General features: G+C 47.5%; 1 protein-coding gene across 1 annotated transcript; it reads right to left on the bottom strand.

The window, feature by feature from the left end:
- Positions 1-2059: 2059 nt before the first annotated feature.
- On the bottom strand, positions 2060-8916 carry LOC117460688 (meprin A subunit beta-like). Its single transcript, XM_034102233.2, has 8 exons — positions 8592-8916; positions 8460-8509; positions 8047-8165; positions 4906-4973; positions 4460-4577; positions 3999-4177; positions 3464-3685; positions 2060-2298 (listed from the first exon to the last, which is right to left on the bottom strand). Exons 1-8 carry the CDS (start codon positions 8914-8916, stop codon positions 2060-2062), a joined length of 1320 nt encoding a protein of 439 aa, XP_033958124.2.
- Positions 8917-11236: the final 2320 nt, after the last annotated feature.

Genomic DNA, 11236 nt, shown 5'->3' with positions numbered 1-11236 from the left:
TTCCGTGCCCCAGTACCATCCCACATAGCCATGGTACCGTGCTCCAGTACCACCCCACACAGCCATGGATCCGTGTTCCGGTTCCCTGCCCAGCAGCCATGGTTCCGGCTCCAGTGCCGGTCCCAGCAGCCATGGTCCCTGCTCCGGAACCGGACTTTACAGCCATGGTTCCGGCCCTGGTTCCGGCCTTAGCAACCATGGTTACAGCCCCAGTTCTGGCCCCAGCAGCCATGGTTCCGGCCCCAGTCCTGGTCCCAGCTGCCATAGTCCCTACTCAATTCCTTTCTCAAGTCCTTTCTCAAGTCCCTCCTCTAGTCACTTCCCTAGTCCCTTCTCCAGTCCCCCCGTTAGTCACCTCTCTAGTCCCTCCTCTGGTCCCTTCCCGAGCCCCTCCTCTAGTCTCTCCTCTAGTCCCTTCCCAAGTCCCTTCCCAAGTCCCTTCCCAAGTCCCTTCTCTAGTCCCATCTCCAGTTCCCTCTCGAGTCCCCTCTCCAGTCCCCTCTCGAGTCACCTCTCAAGTTCCATCTCTAGTCCCGCCTCTAGTCAATTCCCTAGTCCCATCTCTAGTCCCTCCTCTAGTCACTTCTCGAGTCCCCTCTCCAGTCCACTCTCGAGTCCCCTCTCTAGTTCCCCTCTTGAGTCCCCTCTCAAGTTCCCTCCTCTAGTCTCTCCTCTAGTCCCTCCTCTAGGCCCTCCTCTCTCCTCTAGTTCCCTCCTCTAGTCCCTCCTTTAGTCCCTCCTCTAGTCCCTCCTCGAGTCCCCTCTCTAGTTCCCCTCTCGAGTCGCCTCTCGAGTTTCGTTCTCTAGTTCCTCCTCTGGTCCCTCCTCTAGTCCCCTCTGTAGTCCCTTCCCTAGTCCCTCCTCAGGTCACTTTCCTAGTCCCTTCTCTAGTCCCATCTCAAGTCCCTACTGAAGTGCTGTTGGAGGTCCCGCAGACTACTCTTCTGCCGGGGGTCCTGCCAACCCCAGGTCCTGTGCCGTTGGAGGTCCCGCAGACTACTCTTCTGCCGGGGGTCCTGCCAACCCCATGTCCTGTGCCGTTGGAGGTCCCGCAGACTGCTCTTCTGCCGGGGGTCCTGCCAACTCCATGTCCTGTCCCGTTGGGGTCCCGCCGACTGCTCTCCTGCCGGGGGTCCTGCCAACCCTGTGTCCTGTCCCGTTGGAGGTCCCGCCGCCTACTCTCCTGCCGGGGGTCCTGCCAACCCTTTGTCCTGTGCCGTTGGAGGCCCCGCCGACTGCTCTCCTGCCGGGGGTCCTGCCGGCCCTTTGTCCTGTCCCGTTGGGGGTCCCGCCGTCTGCTCTCCTGCCGGGGGTCCTGCCGGCTCCTTGTCCTGTCTCGTTGGGGGTCCCGCCGACTGCTCTCCTGCCGGGGGTCCTGCCAACCCTTTGTTCTGTGCTGTTGGAGGCCCCGCCGACTGCTCTCCTGCCGGGGGTCCTGCCAATCCCGTGTCCTGGTGCTCTTCCGTGGGGGATCCTGCCGAGGCCTGTCCCACCAGCTCCGACACCGGGTCCTGCCCGGCCTCCGGCACTGTCCCGTCAGCGCCTTCCTGCCTGGCCTGCGGAGCTGTCTGGTCTTCGCCCTCGAGCCCGGCCCCCTGAGTGCAGCGGTCCTCGCCCTCGGGCCCGGCCCCCTGACTCTTCCTGCCGCTGCCTTCGCCCCTCCATGGTCCCCACCTTGGACTCTGTCTTGCCCCCGGGTCGTCCGCCCGAGTCCCCCTTTTTGGACTCCGCCTTACCCCCGGGCCGTCCGCCCGAGACCCCTTCCTGGTCCTCTGCCTTGCCCCCGGGCCGTCTGCCCGAATCCCCCTTTTTGGACTCTGCCTTACCCCCGGGCCGCCCGCACGAGACCCCTTCCTGGTCCTCTGCCTTGCCCCCGGGCCGTCCGCCCGAGACCCCTTCCTGGTCCTCTGCCGTGCCCCTGGATTATATATAGTGTAGTGGATACTGCCCTGAATGACAGAATTTTTTTCCCACTCTTAAAAAAAAAAGGCGTATTCGTCGTGTGACTGCGTGTGCCGAACCGTGACGGTACGGGACGTATACGGATACTGTTACACCCCTAATTACCAGTGATCTGTCCCATGAGGCGTAGGGTTCCCTTGAGGTCCAATTCATCCTGAAACTCTCTGATCCAGATGTTGAGGTGGTCTGACATGTTCCCACTGTGGAAATAGTAGAACTGGAGACATTGTTCATGATGCTCCCTATTGAGACTCATCTTGTGGGTCTCCAGCCAGGCCGAGTCTCCCTCCTCACCTGATGCCGTGCTAACATGCATGAAGTAACCCGCATCTTCACCTAGAATGTGTATTGTCCCAAAAATAAAGAGTTATATATTTGTGTTTTTAATCATTTTCTGTGGGGTTACTTGATAATATATTCAACAGTTCAAAGATAACATGACATAAGGGGGGGTGGCATAAGAAAGTTGTATAGGAATAGTACATATTTGTAATTCATTGTCAGGGACACACAAATGCAATGTTAGATTTAAACATGTTACCTTGTTCACCACTGCCACTGGGTAGATTGGTGTGGTCAGACATAGGACCCCCTGTATCATTTGCTACCATTTCCCAGCCAAGCCCACTCTAGTCATTTGACACATGGTCTTATCTGAAATGCAATGGTTGACTCTGTCGAGTAAGATAGAGAACATTGGGTTGCGGACTCTTGGTTGAATCCGATTTGTTAAAGGTTTTTGTGGGAAGTCATGTAATATTGAGTAAACCTTTAAGTTTGAAGTTCATTGTTCAAATACATGTTTTGATACACAAACTGCAACCAAATGGCCTTATACAGGTTCACAGGAATCTTCTTCTTCTTCTTTCGTATAACGTTATATGTCCAACTCGGTGTCGTGTAGCCATGCCCGCATCTCTGGTCCTAGGTCGAAGAGGCTGGCTTCCGAGGGTGGTCTATATAAGGGGCAGATGGTGATTATATGGACAGCGGTCTGCTCAGGGTCACCGCACTCGCATGCCGCACTGTCCGCCAAGCCCCACGTCTTCATCGTGGTTTTAAAGCGACCGACCCCAGTTCGTAGACGGTTTAGAGTGGTCCACTGCCGGCGCGGTAGGTCGTCTCCTCCAATGGTGCCATCTCCTGGGTCCCAGATGTAACGGTGGATTCGGGAGGGCCCGGCTGACACCCACTCCTGCTTCCAAGCTGCTGCCAACCATGCATCTCTGGAGATGTCCTCAGAGGTGGAGTTGAGCATCTCTTGAGCTGCTATGTTGTAGGGGTGGCGGGACTTGAGTCAGGAATCATTAAGTAAGCTCTTATCTGACTTTTGATAAGAATGAATGAAGAATAGCTCTAGTTCGAGCTTGTGCTGTAGTCAATGATCATTTTACTCAGGTAAAAGCACAGGTAAAGTTATTGAGTTCATTAAAATGCCCCTTCAAAACCTGTTGGGCTGCAAATAGCATTATTATATCTCCACCAACTTTCAAACACTTACTGCATTTGTAGAGGAGGTTCAGCTCCAGAGCGTATTTGGGACTCATTTCCAGTCTTTGACCAATCACATCCTGGAACTTTGGGTCTTTGGTTATAATAGTTGACCCGTTGCCATTGCTGAAATAACCTTTGCCGGAGTGCAGCACTGACCAGTAGTCGTACGGGACTCCCTGGGTGGTGGTGGTGGTTTCAGCGCTTTTTTTGTAAAAATGATGCTGACGGCCTAGATAAAGACATAAAAAAGCCAACCATGATTTTTAAAAACTTATTAAGATATGAAGAAGATTGTTTGGAATAATGTTATGAATTCATTGTTTCAATTTCAGCAGCATTTATCTTGCCACCAATCGATATATTTATATTTGAAATACTTTTGATTATACCGTCTGTATTTAGACAAAATATTGATGATATGTTTATGGACTAATTATTCTAATAACTTAATTATTTCCAACTCATTGTAGGTCCTTTATATACCTTGATATAATCCTGTACATATAAAGAAGAGGAATGTTTAATTAGAGTCTTTAACAAACCTTCTTGGATGTTCTCGTTAACAATGGTCACATAATCATCTCTGTCAGATCTGGACTGTTCATGGTAGAAGCCCAAAGCATGGAGGAACTCGTGTTCAATCGTTGAGATGGAATCACAGTAAGACCCGATAGAGATGTTCTGTCCGTTGGATATCACTTTCCCAATATATGAATAACATCTAAAATGAGAAAGAGCATCAGCAACAGCATTTTGACTGACCTTACCAGGCCTCGTTTATCAAAAGCATTCATAGTGAAAGTAAAAAATCTGGTATAGGAACCGTCTGTAGAAAAATAAAGACGTATATCAAACATGCCCCTAAATCACAGCAGCTCATTTACATCCAGAAGCAAAATATGGTCATCCACATACTTATGAAATGATCTAATGTTGAGTAACTTTTTGTGGACAAAGAAGCTAACAAGAAAGGAATGGTAAAGACAGAACAAAATAAACATACCCATTTAACTTCTGGACGTGGATGTAATACTCCTCAGAGTCCCTTGGTTTGAAGTCAATGCATGACTTCAACCTGAACTGGTCAAAGGCTTTCAGGATGAGTCCTTTAGCATTCATCTCTGCCATTGTTCATGGGAATTTTTCAAATAGAAGAAGAACAAGTAAATTATAATATGAATGCATAGTTTAGGTGGCGTTTTCTTTCCTGGGAACATTACTGGAATATGTATGCTCTGGTGGACGCCTTTAATTATGAAGATCATGGCAAAGCAGCTTTGCTCACGACAATGTGCTGCTGCTATCTGGTTCTTATCTCCCAGGAACTGACTCCAATAAACTGGTTAGGTCAATGATATAACATATTTAACAAACTCCCTAACATGGCTCATAGTTTTTCTCTCTACCAAAGACACATGTTTTGGTTAATGCAGGAACAATTATATTTACCAAGGCCTTTGTCCAAAACGTATGGGACTGGAGATGTCCACAGTTGGTCCCCATTCGTAATGGCACTCCTCTGCGTGGTTGGTGGTGCCTAAGAAGATTTATAAGAAATGTAATGGGTGACGTAAAATAATCATATAAACCAAGTTTCAATTTCTTAATTTACAACAAAAAAAACCAACCTCCAGGATATCATCCTGTAACAAATCTAAGAGAACGCATAAAAGGGTTGTGTTTTTAAACAAAGAAAGGTGCTGCAGTTAAGTATGAACGTGAAAACAGCAATATTAACACAGGTCCATTGAATGATATGAAGATGTTTGACTTTACCCTTGTTTGCCTCTTCAATGCTCTTGTCATCACCAATGTCTAAAAAAGTTGAGAGGTTGCCATATAAAGTAACATTGATGAATTATATGATTATACTAGTTATATTTGATCAAATAAACAAATACAACTTACCCACTATCAATGTTCCGACCTGTGAACAAAGATATTTGATCATATTAACAGATGTAGTAATATAATATTTTATGTAAAACATGAAACATAAATAAAGTTATTGTATTCTATCTAATGATAGTTTTTTTGGAAAACAGGTACCCTTAAAACTTTCGTCAAAACAATATAATAGTAATTAATTCCTGCTATAAACTTTACGAAATGAAACACTGCAGTATGAAATACATCATTATTTGACAGAAAATAGAACAATAAAGTAACTCTTACCGTTTTTCGTGAGAATGATAATAAAAATATCACGGTCACAACAAGGAAAATGTAGCCTTTCATCCTTTTGTCTTGGAACAAACCTAAACTATACACAGAGATATATGAATACACGTAAAAAAATTCAAAATATATATATGTTGTTTAAATATTATAATGAGAATATATATTGCTCAACCAATTTAAACAATAGCTTTTTTTTCTTTAAAAAATTAATCAATAAATAAATGATAAGTTTGATTAATTTGTATTTAAAGAAGACAGAAAGTGCTCATCTGCGTTTACCCTCTGCCAGCCTGATCGTCTGAGCCCAGTGTACACACAAGTCTGAGGACTTGTGTGTACACTGTGTGGACATTAACTACCGGTCGCGGTCCGCCAAGTGTACAGACATGCAGTTCGGCCCCAGAGCAAAATAAAAATAAGCTGGTGTGTTGCATGGATAGCCAGTGCAGGGGCCTTCCACGTGGAAAAAGAACCGGAGACGGACGAGCTTTCCCCGCACCAGAAGCACCAGAGGGAGAAATGTCCACTGAGTGGACATCATTGTCCGTGGCATGTACAGAATAATATGTCCATATCACGGACATTAATACATAGAGTGGTGTCCATGAAATAGACATTGCAAATAAGTGTTTAACGGTGATTTAAACTAGTTTATGCGGGGAAAAGAGTGCTCAAAATCGGATTAAACTATGCTAACAGTGTGCTAAAAGCCTGATTATTTCAGAGACCCATAGCCATGACACACCTAAAATCACCTATGTGTAGCCGCTCCAAGACCCCCAAAACACGGACTAAGGAGCTCCAGGATCCCTCCCTGCCATGAGCAAACAGGCTATTTCAGACTTCCATTACGTACACCGACAAAACCACCTCTTTGGGGCCCCTCACAGACCCCCAAAACACGGACTAAGGAACTCCAGGATCCCTCCCTGCCATGAGCAAACAGGCTATTTCAGACTTCCATTACGTACACCGACAAAACCACCTCTTTGGGGCCGCTCCAAGACCCCCAAAAACGGACTAAGGAGCTCCAGGATCCCTCCCTGCCGTGAGCAAACAGGCTATTTCAGACTTCCATTAGGTACACCGACAAAACCACCTCTTTGGGGCCGCTCCAAGACCCCCAAAACACGGACTAAGGAGCTCCAGGATCTCTGGAGTGCTTTACTGTCCGCCCATCGGCATCCATATTCGGCCTTCTTCACAGCACCACCTGCCCTGCTGGAGGTTCACACTTTAACTTTTTTTACCCTCTTCTGCCTTACACATCCTCCCACACTTGAGCACTCCTCACTCGGACTAAACCTCTTCATGCACACCACCAGAACATCGTGCCCCTGGGGACCTTAAAGGGAAAAAACCCATATTGGGTTTTAAAAACAGAGGACAAAGTAAGTAATTTTAACAAACTTTATTTACAGAAATATATACATTGACACTTTATTACATGATAACATTATTCACTCATCCAGCACAAGGGGACTGAATACAACAAAACATTGCATATTTACAAGTTGGTCACTGGCAACATTGTCCGTATCGGGTGAAGTTGGTGCAGAGTATGGCACCCTCTCTTCACCCATGTCTGAGGGACTGTCTTCGGCCATTGACTGTTCCCTCTTCGCCGCTCTCCAAGCGTTGACATTTTTGTAGAATTCTTCATCTGACGTCTCGGCATCGGTGGAGTCTTGGTAGGGAGTGGGGCTATGCTCCTCTCCAGAGCTGTCGATGTCAATATCCCCCAAATTGTCTTCACTCCCCCCTGTTGCTGCTGCTGCTGCCGCCACTGCTGCTTGCAGTGACTCTGTGAAGAGCAGCCGTATGTCCGCAGCCTCCTTCAAAGAAGGATTCTTGGCATAAAATGTGTCTGCAGTTGCAGTGTTGTGACACATGAAATCACTCACTCTTTGGCGGTTGCCTTTGTCCTGAAACCTCTCCGCATTATCTGCGTGGACTGTGCGGAGGTCGGTGAAGTTAATGGGACCTTGTAGCCCCACATCAGCCCATGCCAACCTCAGGAAGTAGGCAAGGTTCCTCGGCGGGTTCTTCCCCGCTGTGTATAGGAAGTAGCGGTTCTGGGTGCAGGTCAGCGTACCCTTGATTTCCAGCCACCTCTTCATCCATCCAAATTCTTCTATGGTGAGGTACAGCTGCGCTTCCCCGAACGCGTTGGCCGTCTTGTGGTTGCTTACCTGTTATGACAGAGGTAGAGAGCGTCAATACAAGTATCAATCATGCACAAAATGCATATCACTGCCATTGCCACTGCCACTGCCACCAACTGCGTTGGTCATGTTGGAGTAGACCCCCGGACGGTGGCCATAAATGCAGCTCCAATGGAGGGTCATGTACCCATAGAGCAGTAGCCGGGTTGCGGTAGTCGGATTGCTGGCCATCACGTCCAGGAGCTGAGGGATGCGAGTTTTGGTCAAAGTCGAACATGCCATGATGTCTTTATGGCTCAGCAGACCTTCCATCTTGTCCCGCTTCACTTGCATCTGGTGGATAAGAACCTTCTTCTTCAGGGACTTCAGGATGGCAACAACTTCCCGTTTGATTAAAATCATGTAGTTTTGGCTGAGCCTGCTCCCCTTGCACGGTGTGTCTGCCATGTACTTGAGAAAGTGTGATATATTTTTGATATAGAAGTCAGAGGTTGTGACCTGTAGGCTTGACTTTATCAGGCTCCGGGACCACCCACGTATCCTCTTCAGATCCCTCAGAAAGAGCCAGTCAGACAGGCGATTGAAACCGTGTGCCATGAAGCTTAGGAACGATTTCACTCTGCTTATTTTGGAGACTGCATTTTCTTGGAGCCTCACTGTTGGGTCGATGCCCACATAATGCTCCCGGTATCCTTGCAGATACTCCTCTGTGAAATATAACACAGTACTTTAATGACAACACATTGTGTGTTACAGAAACTGCATTTGTGACATATTCAACACACTTACCCATGATACGTGGGAATGTTATGTCCCGCATTATATTCCTCCGGCCCCTGCCGCTGAACCAGGGGGAATGTATGGGAGGGGAGGTTGACGAGGCCTCGGTATACATGGATGCAGGTTCTGAGGAGCTGGATGAATGTGTGTGAGAGGCAATGGGGGACTTGCTGCAGGCGGGAATGGGAGACTTGCTGCAGGCGGGAATGGGAGACGTGCTGCAGGAGGGACCTTTCGACTTGGATAGATTCTTTGGTGTCGACTCTGTTCGGGGTCGTTTCTTTAGAAACACCCGCTCCCGTTCCTCCCCATCCTCTTCATCGAACCCATGCATGTCCCGGCCCGCTGGTCCATCCTCTGTCGCTTATGTTTTATCCTCTGCTGCAGCTTGCAGCGCAGGGATTTCACCTCAGCAGCATATCTGTCCCGCTGAGCCCTCACTGTGTTTGCCTCCATCCTCCATTCCTTACAGTCCGGGTTCTCACATTCAATCACCGGGGACAAGGGTGGAGGTTGTTACAGGACCTCATCACCCACAGTGTCCACATCCCAAGAGGTAATCATTCCTACTGTGGGGTTTGTCAAACGGAGTTCATGAAGCTCCTTCGTTGCCACTGTCATTTTTAGTTTATTTACAACCACATATATTTCCTCCCGCGACAGCTCAACATGGTCTTTGTCCAAGTGGCGGTCCAGCCTTGTCCCGCTGTACTCGCATCCTGCAATGGTGCAGGGATGGAGCCTAATGTTTTTCCATCCGTTGGCCAACAACAGCAGCATTTTTCTTTCAACCAAGTTACGCACACTATGGTTCCTCTGCAGGTGCTTGCTCAGGGCGCAGTAGGAACTCTTACAGATCGGACAACCGACCGCCATCCGATCTGTATTCTTGAGCATTTCGGTACCAGGAAATGTCACCAGTAGAAGGTATAGAACCGGGAGCGACAAAGAAGGAAACGTGAAAAGACTCAAGAAAGGTGCACTCAGCTAACTAGAAAGACCCCATGTCAAATCTCTCAATGTCAAGTTTATTTTCAAAACATTGTTTTTTTACCATTTGCATCATCGTGCAAAAGGTGTCCCATTTAGGCACTCGTTAGGCGGGCAGAGATCCCTGTCATCTCTTGGTCCTATCATCCATGCAAGGTGGGGGCCAAAGCTGGATGAAATTGACCAAAAACTTAAAAATAAATACAATAATTCATCCATGGAAAGATGCATGAAAGTGAAAAAAAGTATCCGAAAATAGTGCATCAAAATGTGGGTAGAGTCCCCTGACAACTCCCCTCACTTTCCTCCAGAGTCTGGAAATACTCTGTTATCTTTTTTGGAGAACCATGAAAACCGGCCAAATGTATCCCAAAATACTGCATCTAAATGCAGGTACAGTCCCCTGACAACTGCCCTTGCATTCCTCCAGAGTCTGGAAATACTATGTTATCTTTTTGGGAGAACCATGAAAACCGGCCAAATGTATCCCAAAATACTGCAGGTACAGTCCCCTGACAACTGCCCTTACATTCCTCCAGAGTCAGGAAATACTCTGTTATCTTTTGGGAGAACCAGAGGAAAGGGGTGAAAATGGATAAAATGTATCCGAAAATAGTGTCTCTTAAGGCGGATAGAGTCCCCTGACAACTCTCCTTACATTCCTCCAGAGGCAGAAAAAGTCTCTAATGGCGCATTTCCACTGCAGCGGGTAGCCCCGTTTAAGCGTCCTTAACCGTCCTCAAGCGGCCAGGCCAGTTTTTGGTGGCATTTCCATATAGCCTAGTACCGGCTAGCGGGTACTTTTTCCCTCTTTTTCCGGCCCCATAAAATCGTGGTTCTATCAGACCAGGCCAGGGCTGTGACGTCAACACTCGACTGCTGATTGGTCAGAGAGAATCGTCACAAGATCGCGCACGAGATCATCCCTAGCGTCGCATATAGATCTAGAAGCAAGCTTGCAGCATTTTGTAAACGGAGGAGCTACAAAAATGGCAACGTCGAAGAAAAGCACACCGTGGTCGACCGAGGAGGTGACGACGTTCCTTAATCTCATTGGGGATGATAAAATCCAGCGGGAGCTCGACGGAACAACGCGAAATGTGAAAGTGTTCCAGGATTTCTCTGCACAGATGCCCGAACGCTGATTTTCGAGGACTTTCCTGCAATGTAGGGAAAACGGCAACGGCTTTACTGGAGTCCCTGCAAGGTACGCTCACTTCTAACAAAGAAGTCTATTTTATCCTTACATTAATGTTCGACAACCCATGCTTTTATGGAGCCCCGAAGAGCTACATAGCTAGCTAAGGCAGATAGCCTTAGCTAGAGCTATTGTTTGCTAACACCATATGTGCCATTGTTTACGTTCAGTTTTTCTTTTCTATAGTTGTTGTTGCTATTTAGTATTGTGCTGCAGTAGTTTGTGGAATTAACAAGTCATTTTGCTGTTCTAGATGATTACATTGGGACTCGTGAGGAAGAACATTCCCGAACAACGGTTGATGGCAGTGTTCCGTCCACATCGTCATTGAATCCAGAACGGACCCCAGCCGAAGAATCGACACCAACTCAACCACCAACACCAAGTGCCATCACGACACCGCAGTGTGTGGTTCTAGGTAAGAAATAGGTTTTTTTAAACCTTGGATCATCCATCAACAGTAATT

This window comes from Pseudochaenichthys georgianus, chromosome 16 (assembly GCF_902827115.2).
Source record: "Pseudochaenichthys georgianus chromosome 16, fPseGeo1.2, whole genome shotgun sequence".
In the NCBI taxonomy this organism is placed as follows: domain Eukaryota; kingdom Metazoa; phylum Chordata; class Actinopteri; order Perciformes; family Channichthyidae; genus Pseudochaenichthys; species Pseudochaenichthys georgianus.
This window is presented reverse-complemented; position numbering and strand designations above follow the sequence as displayed.